The sequence below is a fragment of the Monodon monoceros genome, unplaced genomic scaffold (assembly GCF_005190385.1).
Source record: "Monodon monoceros isolate NGI ecotype Baffin Bay Population unplaced genomic scaffold, NGI_Narwhal_1 Super_Scaffold_21, whole genome shotgun sequence".
Lineage (NCBI taxonomy): Eukaryota > Metazoa > Chordata > Mammalia > Artiodactyla > Monodontidae > Monodon > Monodon monoceros.
Genome location: NW_021703778.1, coordinates 58,955,387 through 58,978,483, shown reverse-complemented (window position 1 = coordinate 58,978,483; position 23,097 = coordinate 58,955,387). Strand labels below are relative to the sequence as shown.

The window sequence follows — 23,097 nt, the reverse complement described above, 5'->3', positions numbered from 1 at the left end:
TTTTAAGGAATGACAAAATATTACCATTTTAAGAAGATAACTGGCTATAGTGGGGAAGTTCAAATACAGAGGCAGCTTTCAGAGTCAATGTGTCTAGGATGGGGCTCAGAAATTTACTTTTTAAAATTTTGATTTAATTTCAGTGCACCCAACTTTTTTTTGCGGTACACGGGCCTCTCACTGTTGTGGCCTCTCCCGTTGCGGAGCACAGGCTCCAGACGTGCAGGCTCAGTGGCCATGGCTCACGGGCCCAGCCGCTCCGTGTCATGTGGGATCTTGCTGGACCAGGGCACGAACCCGTGTCCCCTGCATCGGCAGGCGGACTCTCAACCACTGCGCCACCAGGGAAGCCCTCACCCAAGTTTTTGAAAACACCTGAATTAAGAGGGTTCTTTAGTAGGGCTGTGAATTTTGCTTACCAAACTCTTACTGTGATGTTATGGCCAGCAGGGGAATCTTTTTTTCCTCATTTGGGCTAGATGTGAAGCTTGTTCTTCCTCCAGGGCAAGTAGACAAAGAATTAAACTGGGATCAGATTAAAATGGGCTCTTTGATTTGAGAAATTCAAATATGATAAAGTCCCAGTTTAGCAATGTACGTAACTTTCTTTTGAAATCTTGTCTTTGCTTATCCCCAGAGCAATTAGAGTTCTTGATTGGAAAACAAAAGCTGGGGACTATCTATTTAGAACTGTTTAAATGGAAATTACCTAGATAAGAGCAGGAGATATATACACATTAAATATCCCTGATCAGGTCTTGTATCCCAGGAGTTTTGGAAGGTTATGTAAGTCTGGGGGTGAGATGGAGCAGCAGTGAGAATGTGGGCTGCTAGAGGAGGTTAGGAACTGGGGGTTTGCAAAGGGAAGAGGAGCTTTCACATGGTGAAGAATGATTGCTTTTTTTAAGGCCAATTTTCCTTTTTTTAAAAAAAATGTTATTTATTTATTTTTGACTGTGTTGGGTCTTGTTGCTGCACGCAGGCCTTCTCTGGTTGCAGCGAGTGGGGGCTACTCTTCATTGCTGTGTGTGGGCTTCTCACTGTGGTGGCTTCTCTTGTTGCAGAGCACGAGCTCTAGGCTCACGGGGCTCAGTAGTTGTGGCTCGCGGGCTCTAGAGTGCAGGCTCAGTAGTCGTGGTGCACAGGCTTAGTTGCTCCGCAGCATGTGGGATCTTCCTGGACCGGGGCTGAAACCCGTGTCCCCTGCACTGGCAGGTGGATTCTTAACCACTGTGCCACCAGGGAAGTCCTAGGCAAATTTTCTTAATTGTAAAGCCCTACCTACTTGTTCCATATAGAATGGTTTTTCCAAATACCAAGTCACTTAAACCAAAATATACTACACTTTCTCTTTTCTATTCTTTGTTATTCTTCTTGGTTATTCAGTCCTTTAAAAATCTTTCCTGTCTGTCTTGCTAAATCTCTCCTAACCCCTCCCCATCCTATTTACCCTCTCCCCCTCATCAATACTGGTTAAATTTAGGTGCTCATCTTTTTCATGGAATATTGCATTGATTCTTTGTATCCCACAGGTCTAGGGCCCTTTAGTTGTTTCCCCATTTTAATATGTGCCCTTTGAAAGATTCTGATTTTCAGATGTCTTCTTTTAATACTTCACTCATGCTAAATTAATTGCATTTCTTAGAAGTGTCATGTTCTTTAACTTTTTCTGCCTTTATTTTTGTAGAGCTTTTCCCATTATCTCTTGGGAAATCCTTCCAGTGTCGTCATATTTTCTCTTTTGGCAATAAGGAACCAGAATTTAATTTTTTTGTGATAGCTCTCAATTTGAAAATTTTGGCAACTAATTCAGTTAAAAAACATGCTGTCCAGCATGTCAAAAACATTACAACCTCATTTATAAAGCCTGCTTTGACCATTTTCCTTTCTTCCTGCAAAGTTAACTGCTCAGTCTTTGTGCAGTCTAATATGTTAACCCACAACTTTCGAATTGTTGTAAAATAATTCAAATACAAATAGTAACATCAAAGTTTTTAACTCATGAAAACTGGTTCAATGAGAAATTGGGCTTTATGTAGTCAGTTTAATAAGGAATGGTGAAATAAAATTGCTATATCCTATAGGGAGGGTATTTAAGCCTATCCTTTGGGATAGTATTCTCTACTGGACGCATTTCATTGTAATAGTTTTTTGTTTGTTTGTTTTTACAAATTTACCTTTAAATTTAGAAACTGCCTGGGCCCTAATTAGTTGTAAATGGGAAATCAAACAATCAAATGACCTCAGGTGAACTTATTGTAAAATGTTCTGTCTCGAGTGACATTAAAAGTCACACAGTCGTCTTTATGTCTTATTTTAGATTTTGAATAATTTGTCTGAAAACATGCTTATTTTATACTATCAGTGACCAGCCACCTCTCTGTATCTTCTCTTTTTAAAATATTAATTTACGAGAGTTTCCAGAATCACTAATGGACGGTCCACATCTATATTTTTTGCCCTGTTTTCATTTGTGCACTGGTTCCATATTAAATTGTCTGCAGTAGAGTTCTGTTAGAACACTAACCATCAACTTGGATATAATGGGTTCTCAGTATATGTGCAATAATAGAAGCATTTATAAGACATATGTTTAGAACAAAGTCAGCAAGATACCATTTACTTTAATGAGCTTAATTTCCCCCCACCCCCACCCCGGCATGCGGGCCTCTCACTGTTGTGGCCTCTCCCGTTGCGCAGCACAGGCTCAGCGGCCACGGCTTACGGGCCCAGCCGCTCCGCGGTATGTGGGATCTTCCCGGACCAGGGCACGAACCCATGTTCCCTGCATCGGCAGGCAGACTCTCAACCACTGTGCCACCAGGGAAGCCCAATGAGCTTAATTTTGAAGTTTAAATAGGAGTTTCAGGTAGAAAGGGTAGAACAAACTGGGTAGAGTGACCAATGTGTGCTGGTTTAGGACTTGAGTCTATCTAGGTTATTGCCAATGGCCACAAGTTTCTAACCAACTTCTGGTCTTTTTCTTCCCCTGTTTTAATGTAACTGAAGTGTTACCAACATGGTTATTTTCCTAAAAACCATTTGATCACATTCCTTCCCTGCTTGAAAATATTAATTGCTTCATGTTGACAACAGTAGATTTCATTTTGCTGGGCCTTGGAACTCTTCTTTCCCCCACTTGGTTTCTTCAGCTGTGATTTTCACACCGTACTGTTCATTGAAAACATAGGCTTTTGCTCTGGCTGACTGTTCCCCATTTGTCGTTCCCTCAGCAGTTGACTTCCTCAGAGTCAGATTGTTTTCATTTACCTTTGTTTCTGCCTGGCCAAATCCTACATTTTCTTTCAGATCCAGCTTGCCTCTTCATTCCACAGTACGACCGTCTACACTGTTTTGGCTCAGGAGGATCTCCTTGTCATAAAGTTTGGTTGTATTTGTTCATATAGATATGCAAGCATATCCTGTCTGGTAAATCTGTGGGTGGGTTGTCTCAGTTTCACCTGGAAGGCAGTAAGCGCCACTTTTTGTACTTGGGTCACATATAGTACTTCCTATAGAATTTTAAAAAATGTGTCCCACATATCAATATGTTTTTGTATTTGTAGACCTGAAAAATGTCTGAAAATTCCAGTGACAGTGATTCATCTTGTGGTTGGACTGTCATCAATCATGAGGTATGCTACTTAATACTTTTTATAAGGCAGTTTGTAATATTACAGTGTTAACAGTGATGTAAACTGGGTTCTTTGAAGGCCATTAGTTTTTTACATTTAAGCATAAGGTTCCATTGTCTATAGCTTTTCCCACCTACATTTCACTTCACTGCTGAAAACTCTTCACGAGCCAGCATGTTATTGGACATTGCTTTCTTCAGCTTTGAGACATTAGGCAGGTATTTACTGAGGGCTTATTATTGGTCAGGTCCTGTGCTTTACTTATGTTCTCATAATTTTAAACAACCCTCTGTGGTACAGATTGTTTTCATTCTCATTTGATAGTTGAGAGGACCAAAGCTTACGGAGATTCAGTAATTTGGCCAAGATTATGTAACTAGAAAACATCAGAGCCTGGGTTTAAACAGACCAAGGAGCATGGAGAACATGTGTTCCACCCATGTTATGTTACGTTATGTTACGTTATATTATCATTTCAGAACTTGATGGAAAAAGGACTATGGCTAGAACTCTTACAAAATGAATTTGATTATAGAAATATGATGTTACATAACTAGTACATAATAAACAGTAATTTATTTTCTCACACTGGTAATGTATGTTAATTACAGAAAAATCATAAAATAGTGATGTATAGAAGCAGTAAGATAAAAACTATACCTATTTAAAGTGTTAATGGATTTATCTATAATTTTCCTGTTTATTTTTAGACTCAAGCCTCACTTATTTTCCTTCATCAATAAAATTTTTTTTTTAATAAAAATTTTAAACGCTATTTTTTATGATTCCTTTGATAATTTAATATTTAGACAATTGGTTAGTCATGACTTCTAGAAAACAACATTAACCGAAGTTTCTGCGAGAAAGTTTTAAAATTTATTAGCAGCTGTACCAGTTGAAATTAATGTGGTTTCTTTTTCTTCTTTTTTTTAATAAGTGACTTTTCTATTTTTAACCTGTTTTCTCCAAAGCTTAGATCAACTCTCATAGTAACAATTTCTCCTTCAAGGATAATTAACAGTATAGAAGTAAGGCAGCTGTGGGAGTCTGTAGTGTGAAGCAAGATAGCAGACTTTTCTGGCATTTAGCCAAGTGTGTCATCTGGGCATTCTGTATTAGAAATACCTTGTCACAGAGTTGATCATATTTGTACCTTTATCCTTCTTCCTTCCATATCTTGTTATCAGGTTCTACTCTTTCTTGCTAATGTCTCTTTCTTGCTAATGTCTCTTACATGTATTTCCTTTTCCTTTACCATTGCTACCATTCTGATTTAGGCCATATCTGGTCTCCCCGGTGACTCATAATTCAACCTGAACCTTGTGTCTGTTACTACCATTCTCTCAACTCAAACCCACTGCTTTAATGACGTCTCTTAGTTTTTGCTGTTGTGAGTTATGTATATCAGGAGAACTCAGACCTTTGATTTTATGGATTACTAAATTATAGGAAAATTGAGGGAGGGGCCTGGAGAGAGACAGAATCATTAGTGGATAACTTATTTTGCTAATTAAGATGAGAAAAAAACCCTGTTAAGATACACTTTTATTAAAGAAAAGACAGTCTGACATCAAAGTAAGAAGGAAAACCTTGGAAGAATAAAAGAGTGTGAAATTTTATAAGGAAAGTTTACTCCATTAATCTAATAGGTTAATTTTAATCCTTGCCCTTAAACCTTTTTAGTCATATGTTGCAATAATAAGTAGTTATTTGCTTGTGGCTGTTTCTCTGAATAGGCTATAAATCTGAATTTTAGATTTCAGTTTTTCATACCCTGTGACACTAGCAAAATGTCTTGCGTAGAGTAGTTCTATAAGTGTTGAGTAGAAGCAAATTAATAGAAATAGCTAAATTTAGAAACTTATTCTCTGGGATTCAGATTTATTGCTTGGGCTTATAGCATAGTTAGAGTGTTGGACTTTTAGACTGACTTCTTTTATTTTATTGTTTTTAAGATTTTAAAAAATTTATTTATTTTTGGCTGTGTTGGGTCTTTCGTTGCTGTGAGTGGGGGCTACTCTTCATTGTGGTGCGCGGCTTCTCATTGTGGTGGCTTCTCTTGTTGCAGAGCATGGGTTCTAGGTACACAGGCTTCAGTAGTTGTGGCATGCGGGCTCAGTTGTTGTGGCATATGGGCTTAGTTGCTCCACGGCATGTTGGATCTTTCCGGACCAGGGCTCGAACTCATGTCCCCTGCATTGGCAGGTGGATTCTTAACCACTGTGCCACAAGGGAAGTCCCAGGACTGACTTCTTTTAGAATCTAAACCTATGGCTCCCCTGCTGTAGGTTTTATGGACTAACTTGAACAAACGGAATAGATACTGGACTTCCCTGGTAGTGCAGTGGTTAAGAATCCACCTGCCAATGCAGGGGACATGGGTTCGATTCCTGGTCCAGGAAGATCCCACATGCCGTGGAGCAACTAAGCCTGTGCACCACAACTACTGAGCCTGTGTGCCACAACTACTGAAGCCTGTGCCCCTAGAACCCATGCTCTGCAACAAGAGAAGCTGCCGCAATGAGAAGCCCATGTGCCGCAACGAAAAGTAGCCCCCGCTCGCCACAACTAGAGAAAGCCCACACGCAGCAACGAGACCCAATGCGACCAAAAATTTAAATTAAAAAAGAAAAAGGAATAGATACTGTTCCCTTTGGAGTATAGCAGCATCTGGGACTTCTAAAAATGGAAGCATCTACATGTAGTCACATCCAGCTTTGGGCAGCTGATAGACGAATAACTGATTAACACTTTTTATCTAGGGGTCTGATACAGAGTTGGTGAATTCTGAACATGGTGCAGCCAGTGACAGCTGTGAGCTCACCCCAGAATGTTCATCTTTATCACAAGAGGAGCTACAAGTATTGCAGTTAGAGCAGGGAGGTAAGTTTAAAGAAGTCTGATTTTTCTTTTTTTTTTTAATAGGATATGTGAGCAACATTATGAATCTTGCCTTCTTTCTAGGTGGGCAGCCTTTCTGGCTAGTCTAAATCATCAAGTCACACTGAATTTTCATGTGGATTAGGTGGGCAGGCCTAAAGAACCCAGTGGCACCAAATTGCCCAGGGGGTTTGTTTGTTTGTAGCTATAGTACATACTTGGGCCTCCATATGACTCTTCGATACTGCTAGTGTAAACAGTGACTAAATATTATTAACCTTGATTAAGACTAGTGATATACAAAATTATTTATTCACACAAAGGATTTACTAAACTCTTCTCCAGTTACCACACTTCAGAGTACCTTTGGTTATAGATGGTAAATGGCATTTAACTACTGTATTGCATTAATGTTATATATTCTTCTGTGGGATTTGATGCCCATATTAATTATATAGAGGATTAAGAAACCCAAATAATTAATACATCTTCATATTTAAAAATTACTTCTTAAATTTTCTTTTAAAAATTGCATTAAAATGTAAACAGAACATTTCTCCGTCAGGAGAATAAAGTGCATGTGTCAAGGCCAGAAATATAAAAGATTATACCTGTTAATCTTGTTTTCAGCTTATGTGTTGATTGCTATTCTCATTTGAACAGTGATTCTCATCTTTCATGGGTCAGAGATCTCTTTGAGAATCTGAAAGCTGTGGATGGTCTCTCCCAAGAAATGCATATATTTAGATATTTTTTAAAAAATTTCCATACTTCCTCAGGCGTCCTTGGACCCTAGTCCACCTTCGTTGAGGAGTCTTATCTCCAAATTAATATTCTGTTAGGAGCTATATGACACACACAAGTGATGTTTGGGTTTTTTTCCCTTTGTTATTTTGGAGGGGTTAAATTATATGAGAAATACACATTTATGATTGAAAAACAAATGATGAGCAAAAAAATTCAAAGCCATCTATAATTCTTTTTATCTGGAGGTAACATTATACCAACAATGCATATACTTTGCTATGCATAAAACCTGATGCTTATTGTATACTGTTTTAATATTTTTAGCTTCTATTAACATTTTATAGCCTTTTTCATTAAAAATATGACATAAACTCTAATTTGTATATTGTTTTTTGAGAGTTTCTTATAAAATATATCTGCATCTGCTATGGTGACATTATCTTGTTTTTCTGTGTTCTTTTGAGGCCTTGTTTTTTATAGTCCATTTTTTATTGTAAAGATTTGTAATTTGAAGCCATAGTTTTGATTCTTGTGTTACTAGGCATTGACAGTCATTAGAATAGTGGTACGTTTAAGAATTATGAATAAACTAAGAATTCAGGAAATGTGCCGTCAATTATCTGAGAATCAGTTTTCCATATTAACAGGTTTTTACAAACACCTTGGCTTAAGTACTTTGGAATTGTAATGTAGAGATTGTTTATTTAGGGATTATGGTTTTTAGTAGATTTTTAAATGAGTTCAGTTCAGTACCTAAAATTATCCCCTGACAATTTCAAATAGTTATATTTGAAATACAGAGATCTTTTTAGTAACAATAGAGTGACTGTTATAATTACATGTGGCATTTCCTTAAATCCACTTTAAAAATGAGGAATAGATTTTATCTGCCTATATTATATAATATATGCAGACAAAAAAAAAGTCGATGAAGTGTAATTAAATTGACCTTTGCTTTATGTCAGAGAGCAGCCAGAATGGCACAGTGTTAATGGGAGGAGCTACTTATCCAGCTTTGGAGGAAATGAAGTCAGCACTCGAGGTAACCTTGTGTTTTACTATGTGGATATATGATAAACAGTATTTATTAGAGAATACTAATTAAAGCTTCCATTTCTATTTGTGTGTTCTGTTCCTATTTGAATTATAAATATCTTTTGTTGAAAAATTTGGGATTCTGCAGGTTGGTGAGTTTTAGATTAAAGTTAGCTTCCGTATAACTCCTAATTAAGTGAGCTATCTTTTAATTTAGAAAAGCGATTTCTTGGTAATGTGTTAAAGATCTATTCATTTCACCTCTAATATTTTCTTTAGAAATATGTTGCTTTCTTGAATTATATTGAGAAATTAAGGGTTCATATCTAAAATGAAGGTTAGTTTTAAAATTTGAGAACAAACTTTGTCCTTTGGCATTTTACTTGACTTCCAGATAAAACTAGATAGCTGGATGATCTTTACATTACATAGCTTTTGAAGTTTATCAGGAAAATTTAATCAGTCTTTTATGGGCTCCCTGACCACAGAGTTATGCCCAAATAAACCCGTAGAACTGGTGAGAAACAAATTCTCTCCTTTTTGTGGACATTGGGTTGGAAAGGTGGGTTTGTTTCTCAGCTTCTGCAGCCCACGAATGAATGGTAGACAGCAGTTTGATTTAATTCTGAAAGAGAGAGTTGCCAACAGGTTTGATGGTATTTTCAGACTGAAAGATAAGCCTACTATTTGTTTTTGTTTTTGTTTTTGGGCTTGCCACACGGCTTGTGAGATCCTAGTTCCCTGACCAGGGATTGAACCCGGGCCCCTGGCAGTGAAAGTGCAGAGTCCTAACCACTGGACCGCCAGGGAATTCCCTAGGATGAACCTACTATTGCGTAATCCTTTCCAGTTGGGCAGGACTTATTTTAAACGCAATCACCATACTACTTAAGTACCATTATATACTTTGAACTGCCTAGAAAATATAAGGCCCATAAATAATTGTTGAATTTGTCTCTAAAATTATGATTCTTCAGCGAGAGGAAGAAAAGTTACCTGATGACAATCTCTATTTTGGAACTGTCAGTGATGATTCTGATATTGTTACACTTGAGCCACCTAAGTTAGAAGAAACTGGGAGTCAAGAAGAAGCAATAATTGTTAAAGAAGCACAGAGTCCGGAAGACTTCAACATGGGCTCTTCCTCTAGCAGCCAGTATACGTTTTGTCAGCCAGAAACTGGTAAGAACTACATAACGGATACGCTGATAGGAGACTTAGGACTCTTGTGACCACATTTTATATAATGGCTTGTTTTCTGACCCTGAATTTCAAGTTTTGAATATGTTTGGGTAAAACTCATGAAAATTTTTGTAAAATCTACTGTTATATCTAGTGTTTTCCTAGATCTAGGGCCTAGAGCACGGTAGTCCAATAAATACCATCTTTTATCATTGAAAGAAGAGAAAAAAATAGCTTCAAGGAGATTTGTTAATGTCTCAAACACTCCAAAATGCATTTGACAGTTTTTAGGTCTTTAGGAGTGGGAGATTGAGCCATTATACTGAAAAAAGTAGGACAATGTTAATAAGATTTTTAGTTACAGTGGTACAAATTTTATATTATAGAAATAGTGAAAGAAACTTTATTGAAGCCTTCCAGATCCATTTAATTATTAGTCAGTCAACAAACCTTTATTGTGTGCTACCATGTGCCAAACAGCGTTTAAGGAACTGGCAAAACAGCAGCATCCTAAAGCCCCTGAACTTTGGATCTTTCACTTTAGATTGAGTTATGAAAATGTACCTATTGTAAATCACATTCTTAATGCAGTGAATGCCTATTGTTCAGACAGAATCATTTGGAGGTAAAATGTGAGTTACTGAGCTAATTCCCTCTACAATTCTTTGGCACAGTTTTAGGGACATATATAACATCTTTCAGGGTAATATAAATATTTAGACACAAAGTTACAGAAAATCTAAGAAAGAGATCTATAATTAACCCACGGTGTTTTTTTGTTTTGCGGTACGCGGGCCTCTCACTGACGCAGCCTCTCCCGTTGCGGAGCGCAGGCTCAGCGGCCTGGCTCACGGGCCCAGCCGCTCTGCGGAATGTGGGATCCTCCCGGACTGGGGCACGAACCTGTGTCCCCTGCATCAGCAGGCAGACTCTCAACCACTGTGCCACCAGGGAAGCCCAACCCACGGTTTTTAACCCCCAATTATAATTTAGGGTGAATTATGTGAGATACCTGGGACATTGCTAGTGATAATAAGAGTTTCCTAATTTGATGCAGAAACAGGAACGTGTAGGGCTTCCCTGGTGGTGCAGTGGTTGAGAGTCCGCCTGCCGATGCAGGGGATGCGGGTTCGTGCTCCGGTCCAGGAGGATCCCACATGCCGTGGAGCGGCTGGGCCCGTGAGCCAGGCTGCTGAGCCTGCGCGTCCGGAGCCTGTGCTCCGCAACAGGAGAGGCCACAACAGTGAGAGGCCCGCGTAACTGCAAAAAAAACACAAAAAAACAAAAACAAAACAAAACAAAAAGACAGGAACGTGTAGTATTTATTTCAGATCATTTTCTTAGATTTTACCATTCTTTGTTTAATTTGCCAGAATCAGACAGTGGAATTTTTCTTATTCTAATTTAAGCTAGTAAAATTCAAGTAGAGGTTAAACCAGAAGCTGGTTTAATTTAAAAATATTTGTGGGCCAGAATGTATAGTCAGATTGAAGCCAGGAGCATTGCAGAAGAGTCAAAGACATTTAAGAAACGATGCCACACACCGTTGATTTTTTTTTCCAGGAACTTCAGTACTTCAGAGCACATTAATCTAGTTTTTAATTTCCTTTCTGAACTTGGACTTCTTGGGAATTTTACAGATTCAGTTAAGCAGAGTATTTTTTTAGGTGTATTTTTATCCATTGCTGTGCCTCCCAAGGGAATTAATTATTTCAATAAAGAAAATGTTAAAAAATAATCAAAAATGATTTTGGACTATATTGAAAATAGTATGTATACATCAATTATCAAGAGTTTTTGTTCTCTTCCCTTAGCCTGTATTTTTCTTCGTTGGTTAATTTCCTGCTACCTATTGCTTTTTTTTTTTTTCCTTTCCCTTTCTTCTCCATCTTTATAGGATTTCAACTTCATTCTTTTCTTTTTATAAATTAGATTCTATGGCAATAATCTTTTTGTTGATTTAAGAACATTTCCCACTCCCTCCATATGACCCTCTGCTCCCCTAAGGAACCAGAATTGGTAGCTGTAGAAAAGTTTGTATTGTGTGTGTATATATATATATATATATTTTTTGTATATATGTTTTTTAAAAAGGCATGATTATTAGATTTTGATGGAGCACAAGTGATAATGTTAAGTGATAATTAAAACAAGTGTTTTTCAATTCTCTTTTTCCTTTTTATTCTTTATAATAAAGCTTTATACATCTTTTTTCCTGTTTATTCACAAAAGAAAGGTGGTGGGAGAAGCTGTGGAAGATTCCTGAATGCATAAGGGGATGGGATGATCAGCTGAAACACCATGTTCCTAGCCAACTCGCTTTCCAAGGTGGTGTGACTAAATCTGATCAGCTTTTCTAGAGCTGAGTGTGCCTAGTCACATTTACAATTTACTTAGTGCTTTGAAGATATCTGTTGTAATCTGTGATACTCTGAACAGGTGTTCAAAATTGATCTTGTAATAAAGCTGGCTAAGCTTATTGCATGCCTTTGCATTGCTTGCATCTTGGACTGTGTGCCAAATTATGCTTTAAAAGAAGTTTAAAAATCAAAATATTTCAGCTATCATACGTATGGGTTAAAAAAGATGGAAGCATTAGATAAGGATGTGAATTTGTTCATGTGGGTTAGGCTGGTTTGTTTACTTAGACTATAATGAAGGCAATAAGTTAATGTAGAATTGAAAATTTAAGAAATTTTGACAAATGGTTTGTTTTTATATTTACCCATCTTAATAATGTCAGAAAGTCTGACTTAAGTACTCCAACCATGATCATGAATGCCTTTGTATTATGTAATGCTTTGTTTAAGTCTTCCTTTCTTTCTCTTTTTCCAAGAAATGTAACCTCACAGCTGAGGCGACGACATCTTGGAAAAACTAGTGATCAAGAATAACCAGATAAACATGATGGGCATAAGGGTTATGACCAAAAGATCTCTCAGTGGCATCTATTATCACTAAATATTAGGAATATTCATTCATTCAGTAGTGCCTTCTGTCTTTGTGTTTGTTGTTGTAAGTGTGAAAGTTATAAATTCTCTATGATACATCTTTTAGAAGTACTGTCTAACCTAAGTCACCAGCTTTGCTGTGGCATGGATACCCTGTCTTCTGAAGAACTGTTCTGCTTTTTCGAAGCATGAATGTTTGTTGTTTTGGAGCTCTTTGTATCAAATTCATGTTCACATTTTATCCTTTTAGTGCTTTTTTTTTTTCTTCTCTCTGGCCTGTGGAAATTATTACTGAGTCATCTAATCTTCTGTGTCAGCATATAGTTTATTGATATATGGAACAATGTTAAGAAATTATACACTTGAAAAAGCTGAAGATGTTTTTTTCCAATGAATATGCTTCTAGTCCTTGAGATTTCTTGTGGAATTTTTTTTCCAATTTGTTGTTCTTTATTATTCTTTTCATAAAGGAGCAGCACAAGACTAGTCCTTAATATCGGAGATAGCTGTTGTGTCACTTCCTCATGCTGACATATTTACTAGAGGGTAAAATTAATAACCTTCTAGTAAGAGTGGCAGTCGAAGGGAAGGGCTCATCTGACTTCTGGAAACCTGTGTTAAACTATAGTGCTTTGAACCTTGATTTTGGGCTCATAGGATGGAAACAAAACTAGGGACTAGTACACTCAAGGAAACTTTTGGTAGTTGTCTTTTTTAAGTCTCAGGAACTGCTTATATACTTCCCTCTGTTCCTTAAACAGTTGAGCTTAAATTACCTCTATTTGAAATTAAATGAAGAGATAGAGGTTTTTTTGCCCCCTTCTAGAAATAGTATTTGTTTGTGGCTCTAATAGCAGTGAAATTTAATAGGCTATGAGAATGATTGTTCTAATGGTGTAAACTATAAGGGAAGTTAAAAAAAAAAAACAACCAAAACCAGACCCTCAAAGGCACAGAGTATAGTTAACAGTTTCTTATGTATCACAGTTGAAATCTTTGGCTTTATGTTGATAAACTTGAAAACTTGAGGTTTGTTTCTATTCTGTTGTTTTGTTCTTGGCTGTTGTATGTAAAAAGGCATGTAGGGATGGCATTCTAAATCATATTTACTGGGAAGGCTTTTCTAAAATATTTAATATTTATCTACATTTTTCTTTTTAAAATAGTATTTTCATCTCAGCCTAGCGATGACGAATCCAGTAGTGATGAAACCAGTCATCAGCCCAGTCCGGCCTTTAGACGACGCCGTGCTAGGAAGAAGACTGTTTCTAGTTCAGAATCTGAAGAAAGATTACTTGCTGAACAAGAAACTGAACCTTCTAAGGAGCCGTGTAAACGTCAGTTCAATAGTGGTCTCAATAAATGCGTTATACTTGCTTTGGTGATTGCAATCAGCATGGGATTTGGACATTTCTACGGTAAGTATTTGAAAATTTGTTATATATAAACTGGTGGTAAAGAGCGAGGAATTCTGGGATCTGTTTTCAGTGTCTTCCTTAAAACATATGTCCTTGGAAAGCTTGTACGTGTTTGAGCCTTGGTTTGCTCATGTGGAAACTGGAGATAGTGTTGCTTCACAAAGCTGTTTGCACTGAAATGAGGTAGTATTTAAGAAATGTAAGGATTGCTTATATATATATTTATTTAAAGAAAATATTGGAAGATTAAAAATCTGAAATGCTCATTACAAGGCAAATCATTTTAATTTAGAATCACAGTTAAACTAGTTTTAACTGTGACTTTATTAGGAGGATTATTTAAATTCCACTTAAATAGTTACATATGAAATGTCACAATAATAGGTTCTCATTATTTCTACTTTTAGGTTTCATGAAAGCACTGTATCTTGTGACCGTTGTTGTTACTTCCATGATTCACATGACTTAAGAATTCATTTGTTTTATACTTTGCTCACTATTATCCTTGTTAGTGTTTATTTACATTGATTAATAATTTTCTTAATGCAAAGCCTTTAAAAGTATCCTGGGTGAAAAGAGGAAGGAATTCCATGTGGTGTTACTTTTCTTTTGGGAGCCTAACCATTGAATTTTATTTAAGGTATATATTTGTACAAAGATAAGGCTGAGAACTGAATATTCATTCTTTTTGCTTTATTAGAATTTTGAAAAAGACACTTTAAACAAATGTCTTAGATCTTGTCAACTTCACAAATTTCAGTTTGCCTTGTATTAACTACTTTTAGGATTTTTGCCTACATAATCCACAGTTTAGCTTTCTGAGTAAATCTAGTTTTGCTAGTTCCTTCCAACAATGTGTTCCTTAAGATTGAAGAATTATATGTTCCCTTTGTTGATTTATGGAAAAGATATTATTCAGTATAGTGTAATGTTAGAAAAAACTTAGTGAAGATAATCCTCTTTAAAGTCAGAGTCAGTAAAATGTGTTTCTTCTTGTATTTAACTTTATATTAATAAAAATAAGTATTTAGACTCCTGGTGGATGTCTGCTTGAATTTAATACTGGGATCTTGTAATTTGTATCCTCCCTTGAAGTTTGTTGTAATGAGATTTGACTTGAAATACATACTTAACTTGTTTATTATCTAGCTGGAGCAAATATATGAATATGTTTTTTTGAGCTTGGTTTTTTCCCCTTGCAGGTAAACATGGAGGTAACAAAGGAGAAGGTCTTACTTTAATCTTCTTTTCTTACTAAAAAAAAATTGGACAGTGATTTAATGTTAATCCACATTGCATTAAAACCCTACAAATTGCATGACCTTTAAGTATTTTGTAGAAAGATCAATTTAGGAGTGTTTTCAAAGTTGAGAAATTATTTCCCTGTTATTTAAGAATTTTGGTTACTTGTAAAATTTACTTTATTAATTGTATTTAATAAATATTTTCCTGTAGTATTTCAAATTAGCTTTTCAGAATAGGAACAACCTTCATAATAATAGGTCCATATAATAATATGATTGGCTCAGGGAACATAAAAAAACTTAACCTGAATGATAGCTTTTCAAGGTCACTTTTAAAGGACATCACATTTTTTTTTCTTAATTGTGGCACCGATCTCAATACTTTAAGAGCTCTTTTGAGTTGATTTTAGAGCCAGCTTGAATGTCTCAGGCACTGTGAAGTCAGTCATTGCACTCCATAATCAGTCATTTGCTTTATAATCATTTAACAAGAACTACTAAGTTAATCACTCAGAACATTCACCAACCTTGGTGATATAAATTTGGAGTGTCAGATCTATCTTGGAAGGAAGAGAGAACTAGAAGGACTGAGGATAGTAAAAGAATGTACTATAGGTATTTGGCACTGCTTCAGGTCCTGAAAGTGCTTACAAAAATTTTTTTAAAAATTCTTGATGAAGCACCTGTCTTATTCTTTCTTTTACCTGTAGACTATCCATGTTCCAAATCAACAGCAGAGTTCAATTGATTGGTTTCCTCATGGAGTTGCTTTAAGTATAGGCTGTCCTGCTTTTCAGCAGACATTTCAGTATAACAATATAACTAGGTGCTAAGTTATGAAGCACAGACAAGAATCATAGCTCAAACTATGACACTGAGTCACCCTAGAGATGCTAGGATTTAAGTTGGGTCTGGACTTACACTATGTGGAAGGAAAGTAGAATATTCTAGCAGTGGAGAACCTGATAATCTGAAAGTAAACTTGCTAGGTTTGGGAGCACTGAAAAGACTGGTAGGATTATAGCAGAATAGATATTTAGAGATAATGGAAAATAGGTTGGAATATGTGGGATGCTATTATATTGTAAAACATCTTGGAATCCGAGTAGGAGAGTTTGATTTATAGAGTGAACTGAGAGCAGTAATTTTAGAGGAAAAGTGCAGGAAGATAGTGTGGGAAAAATTAGAACAGTTAACTAGAAGGTTTTGTAATTCAGGTATTCAGTGATCAGGACCTTGACAGTTCTCGTGATGGTGGGGATGGAGAGAAGGTTGGTGAAATAAGGGACACTGAAGTAACAATGGAAAACTGAACTTTGAGCCTGGATGCTTGAGATATTGGTGGTTTTACTTTTTAAATTCCAAGAAGTGTGTTAGCTGCTTTACTTTTGGCGTTGGGGGAGTTAGAGGGGAAGAGTTTTGCTAGATGAGAAAGTTAATAGACGGTGAGCACAGTTCGGTTTGTTTTTACCCAACTTTATTTTAGAATAAATTAGGGCAGGTGCTGAAGTTCAGTTTTTTGTTTTTTGTTTTTTAAATGAAGACACCCCCAAAATTGTGCCTAGCAGGCAGCTGGATATATTGGCTGCAAGCTCTGATGAGATTGAGACTCTTTACCTGTAGAAGAGAAGTCTTACAGCAGTGGTAGCAAAAACTGACAGTGGGTTAATGTGATTAAGGTAGGCAGATTTGTGGATATAACCAGAAGGCCTTAAACCCTGGGTTGTAACACTTCATAGTTAGGCAGCTGAAGATGTAGAGGGGGAAAAAAATACCTAATTGTTTGTGAGATTGATTGACAGAGGACACATTGATAGTCATCAAACATATGCTATGTAATGGTACTGCAAACTCAGATCTCAACACATTAGTTTTAAGTTATTTTCCAGTGGCCAAAGGAATTCATTCTGTTAGCAGTTTGAAAAAAAGAAGTTTTCAGTTGCCTTGGGAACTATAGATAAATTTATTTCAATATTTCAAAAAATCTGAGATTCTTTTGAGTAATATTGAAACAAATTTGCCATGCAAATTTGTGATTTTTTTTTTTTTGAGAAGTGAATTCTAACAGGATATCATAGCTGTTAACTGGTAACAGTTGTCTGTAACTTGGCAGAAGTTTTCTCTTTAGTGGTTTTCAAGATGTACTGAAGAAATAAGTTAATTTTTCAGAAATCAATTAACTATTAATTATTATATTCTTTTTTTAATTCAAACAGAAAGTCACAAAAATTATAATCATCCTCATCAGTTCACTCAGTCCCATATTATATTCTTTCATTACAAAATTCTGTGATGTCTTTTACATAATGGTATGCCACTCAGTAGATGTAATATTATGGTTGCCAAATGCATTTTGCCTTCTTTTTGATTTAGTGGTGTTGTTTTTCTCGTGCATGAAGCATGTAGCAGCACGTGAACAGCATGTCTTGGCAAATTAACATTTTGATTTTTAGGATGAAAATATAGAGCATTCTGGTTGATTTACGATTTCTTTATTACTGGGATAGGGATGGTGATACTCCATCTAATGCAGAGTTCCTAAAAGATCTGGCTTTGCAGAGTTCTTAAAAGATGTGGCTTTGAGAATGGTGGGTAATTATAGTTAGCCAATTATTTTTCTTGCTATTCTTTTTGGGCTTGTGCTATATCATTTAGGCAAAATACAGTGAGAAAAACTAGACATCTTCATTTTTCCTTAGTTACTTATAACCTGTGAATAGACTCCATGGTTTGTTCCTTTCTCTGTTGAAGTGGGGAATGCAACACTTTATGTACCTCAGCCCTTAAAAACAACAGTAAGACAGAAACTTTACATAAATTTTTTTGTTTGGTAAGGTAATATGGTCTGGCTTGTTTTAATCAAAAGGATAGTGAACTGCTTAAATATCCCTGGTGTATGCTAAATAAAGTAAAAAATATATTAACCTACTTGGCCTGATTTATAAATTAACATCCATATACCACCATTTGATGAATGACACTGTAAGATTTTACTTATTCCTTCTTTGTTTATATAATCAGAATTTTTATAGAACTGTGAAATGCTGATATTTTGAAGAAAATGATCCTGTCTGGATTAAGCAGTTAAATATATGCAAAGTAAATGTTTTATTGTATGTTTAAAAATATTGGTAATCATGACATTTATGTTATATATCCCTAATAAAAATTTTTATTTTTAGGCACAATTCAGATTCAGAAGCGTCATCAGTTAGTCAGAAAGATACATAAAGATGAATTGAATGATATGAAGGATTATCTTTCCCAGTGTCAACAGGAACAAGGGTCGTTTATAGATTATAAGGTATGTACTAGAAATAAAATCTTAAAATTGTGTTAGCCAATAATTATGCTATTCAGATACAACTACAGTGCAGATTAGTAAATCAGTAATAATATTGGTAATTATTGATTGAGTACTTACTGTGTCCTGGGCACTGTTGTACCTCACATACAGTATTTCTCTTATTTCTCACCACATCCCAGTGAATTAAGCAAGTATTAATTTCATTTTATAGTTGGGAAAGAGGCTCAAAAAAGTTAAGTAACTTTCCCAAGTCTAGCAGCCAGCAGAGCTGAATTTAATTCTGTTTATCTGACTCCAAAGATGTTATTCCTAATCACTATATTATAGTTAACATTATTTTAATTGATATTATCTATGAAACATTATTATTATTAACGTTATTTTTATAGAGCCAAGCAAAAAATTTTCATTCAGTGAGAGAGAGAGAGAGGAGAGTTTGTAGCTTCTCTAAGGAGCCACCCTTGATCAAGGGAAATAATCACCCAGTCCTTTTTCTCTGGTTTCATGTCAGTTATGAAGAAAGAGAAAGCATGTTACACCTTCATACCTGAAATTCACCTGGCTCCAACAGGACTGTGCTGTCTATTCTGGGTTTATGAGGATTAGCAAAATACCTGGTCTCCTCTCTAGTTCTTGCCTAAGAAGGGTGTAGGGATTACAGATAAACTCAGGGTAGAAAGGTAAACTATTCCTTTTTCCTTCCATTTCCCTAAATTTCCTTCACAGTTTATTTATATATTCTTCATAGGGTTATGATTGTATTTCTTTGGAAGACAGAATCCCACTTAACATCTGAAATTTATCTTTCAGGGAGGGACTACTGAAGTTAATTGTAAATAGTGTAGTTTTCCCTGCCTTGAGCAGAGGATGTTATAAAAAAGGGCAGCCATTTCCTTCTTACCATCATGGTTTATGGTTCTATAGAATGATGTTGGCTGTAAGGAGACTCACCCTGCATAGATGTGTGCTGAGTCAGTTCTTGCATACCTTTTGTCTCCAGCTGTTAAATGTAGTTTGGATTTTGAAGATCATCATGGAAGACCTGTCCAGCATCTGCTTAGTCACTTGATTCAAGATTTTAGAGTTTACTAGATACAGAATATTGTACCCTCCAGTCATTCTGTGGTGCTCCCCGTGCTTGTGCATTTAAAGATAATGTTACATTAGTCTGTTCTACTCCATAGTTCACTTAAAAAAAAATTGAAGTGTAGTTGATTTACAGTATTAGTATCAGGTGTACAGCATAGTAATTCATGCTAATCCATAGTAATTCATAGATTATAATCCATTAAAAGTTATTACAAGATAATGGCTGTAATTCCCTGTGGTATAGGATATATCCTTTTTGCTTATCTATTTTATACATAGTGGTAGTTTGTATCTCTTAATCCCGTATCCCTAATGTGCCCCTCCCCCTTCCCTCTCTTCACTGGTAACCACTAGTTTGTTTTCTATATCTGTTTCTGTCTTGCTACATGCATTTGTTTGTATTATTTTTTAGATTCCACAATAAGTGATATCATACAGTATTTGTTTTTCTCTCACTTACTTCAGTAAGCATAATATTCTCCAAAGTCCATTTCTGTTGGGTAGATGAAACTTGTTTTCTCTCACTCAGGGAGAGCAGATGAAATGACTGTAAGGAAATTTTAATTTGTTCTTCGAAGATTAATGAGCCAGACAGTGAAACATCCATTTCAGATATTTATTTTTCAAGTGGAAAATATCCTCATTCAAAGGATTTTTTTTTTTTTTTGGTCTCTGTAATTCAGATATTTTTCTGGTCTGATTCAAAGGGAATAGTCATAATATTTGTAGTAAATTAAGCAAAGTTATATCGTTTTGCTGATTTATGAAGATATTTTAACTGACTGGATAGTGCTCTAACAATTAACTGACTGGATAGTGCTATAACCATTAACCTGTTTAAGCATATTGTTTAATTTCTTGCTGTTGTGATGAAAGCTTGTTACTAATACGTATTGAAAGAAAGATCATTCAAGGCTACCTAGCACTGCAGCAGAATTCTCTAAACCTGACTGGACATAATTTCTCAGCAAGAATGTTGACTTCAGAGTTGCATTGCTAATCTGGTTACAGTCTCTTCAGAAAATTAATTGAAATTGGAGAAGTTAGTTGTAAATGTTACCAAGATTCAGTGTGTTCTCTAAAGTATGGGAGAACTTGTATAACTTATGTGAACTTAGAGATGTTAATTTGCGTATGACCAAGATCTTTCAAATAGGACTAAGATTATTGAAATTTTTGTCCTTCAAAGAGTGCAGTGAGTATAAACAGAACTTTCTGAAGCCTGAAGTCATCTCTAGCTGTAATTTTACTTTTTATAAGAGATAATCGCCCTCACCCAAGGATCAGAGACCCTTTAGTCCTTCCTACATTCTCTCTAGGAGCTTTCTCAGGAGAGATTGGAGTCCTGTAGTCAAAAGATAGAAGGCTGTCTTCCTCCAGTGTGCTATGTTTTTCTTTTGATGAAGCTCTTTGCTGTGCATTTTCCTGCATATGAACCTTGTATTTTCCAGTTTTCATATATTGAAAAAACTACATAAAGGATAGTCTCTGCAGAAACAGACACTAAACGTTTATGGAGTATTTGTTGTATCTTAAAGATTTAAATTCAGCCTTTAAAGCTCTTGACATTTTTCTTTCTTATCTTTCAAAAAAATTTAGTCATTGAAGGAAAACCTTGCACGGTGTTGGACCCATACTGAAGCAGAGAAAATGTCCTTTGAAACTCAGAAAAGGAACCTTGATACAGAAAATCAGTATCTAAGAATATCTCTGGAGAAGGAAGAAAAAGCCTTATCTTCATTACAGGAAGAGTTAAGGAAACTAAGAGAACAGATTAGGATATTGGAAGATAAAGGGACAAGTGCTGAATTAGTTACAGAAAATCAGAAACTTAAGCAGCATTTGGAAGAAGAAAAGCTGAAAACACAAAGCTTCCTTAATCAAAAGGAGACTCTGTTGGCAGAAGCAAAGATGCTAAGGAGGGAACTGGAAAGAGAACAACTAATAACCATGGCTTTAAGGGTGGAACTCCAGCAGCTAAGCTCTAGTCAGTCATATAGCAACCCAGACTCTCCCAGTGTAGTGACTGAAAAAAAGGAAATAGAAGTGTTACGGGAAAGACTCACTGAGCTGGAGCGCAAGCTAAACTTTGAACAGCAGCGTTCTGACTTGTGGGAAAGACTGTATGTTGAAGCAAAAGATCAAAATGGAAAACAAGAAACTGATGGAAAAAAGAAAGGGAACAGAGGAAACCACAGAGCTAAAAATAAGTCAAAGGAAACATTTTTGGGTTCTGTTAAGGAAACATTTGATGCCATGAAGAATTCTACCAAGGAGTTTGTGAGGCATCATAAAGAAAAAATTAAACAGGCTAAAGAAGCTGTAAAAGAAAATCTGAAAAAATTCTCAGATTCAGTTAAATCCACTTTCAGACATTTCAAAGATACCACCAAGAATATCTTTGATGAAAAAGGCAATAAAAGATTTGGTGCTACAAAAGAAGCAGCAGCCAAAAAACCAACAACAGTTTTTAGTGAATATTTATATCCACAGTATAAGGCACATACACAAAACCAGAATAGTAGAGGCCCTACTACGCAAAGAGAGAGAAGGAAAGAAAAGCCTCATTTTGAAGAATTTGGAAAAAATACAAATTCACAGAAATGCAGTGCTGAGCATGACTGTGGTGAAAATTATAATTCTTTCAGAAAGGCTTGTTCTGGTGTATTTGAATGTGCTCAACAGGAATCCATTAATCTTTTTAATGTTAAAATGTTGAATCCTGTAAGGATAGGTGAATTTAGACAGTTAATTGAAAGGTATTTATTAGAAAAACTGGATAGTTTTCATCATTGGAAAGAACTTGATCACTTCATCAATAAATTTTTCCTAAATGGTATCTTTATACATGATCAGAAGCTCTTCACTGACTTTGTTAATGATGTTAAAGATTATCTTAAAGACATGAAGGAATATCAAATAGATAATGATGGAGCATTTGAGAAGTTGGATGGATATATATATAGACACTTCTTTGGTCACACCTTTTCCCCTCCATATGGACCCAGGTCGGTTTACATAGCACCATGTTATTATTATAATAGTTTTTAACATTTATATTGGATAGCATTTGTATCATTTGATAAATTTCTTAGAATGTTACTACAGTTGACCTGTAAACAACGTGGGGGTTAATCTGCATATGACCTGTAGTCGGACCCTCTGTATCTGCAATTCCTCTGCATCTGTGGATTCAACCAACCACAGACCATGTAGTACTGAAGTATTTACTATTGAAAGATATCCATGTGTAAGTAGACCCACGCAGTTCAAACCCACGTTGTTCAAGGGTCAGCTGTATTTGTAAAAGTACTTCTTGTAAACAAAAGTACTATTTGTAAAAGTACTTTATTGCCTGAGAATTTAGGATAAATTAAATTGAAAGATAAAATTTTAAGTTAAAATCTATTACAAACTGAAAATTTCATATAATCAATTTGACTTGAGCAAATGGTTTAATTTCTATCTTAAAAATCAGTTAAGGATATATAATCCTATTTTAGCCTATTTTGTTTCTTTTCATTATACTTTATGAAAAGATAATCATTTTAAGTGAAATTATTTTCCTTTAATTTTTTATTTACTCACTTTGGGAAGCTAGGAGGAAAA

At 35.7% G+C, this 23,097-nt stretch overlaps 1 protein-coding gene across 3 annotated transcripts in view; it reads left to right on the top strand.

Moving 5' to 3' along the window:
• Window positions 1–23,097, top strand: part of CCPG1 (cell cycle progression 1) — a 38,996-nt gene that overhangs the window by 12,844 nt on the left and 3,055 nt on the right. For all 3 annotated transcript variants that reach the window (XM_029237191.1, XM_029237193.1, XM_029237192.1), the window contains exons 2-8: window positions 3,567–3,635; window positions 6,398–6,518; window positions 8,228–8,304; window positions 9,275–9,479; window positions 13,597–13,848; window positions 18,275–18,396; window positions 21,088–22,496. In XM_029237191.1, the coding sequence (XP_029093024.1) occupies window positions 3,576–3,635; window positions 6,398–6,518; window positions 8,228–8,304; window positions 9,275–9,479; window positions 13,597–13,848; window positions 18,275–18,396; window positions 21,088–22,496 (2,246 nt within the window). In that variant the 5' untranslated portion in view covers window positions 3,567–3,575. The remainder of the gene's footprint in view (window positions 1–3,566; window positions 3,636–6,397; window positions 6,519–8,227; window positions 8,305–9,274; window positions 9,480–13,596; window positions 13,849–18,274; window positions 18,397–21,087; window positions 22,497–23,097) is intronic.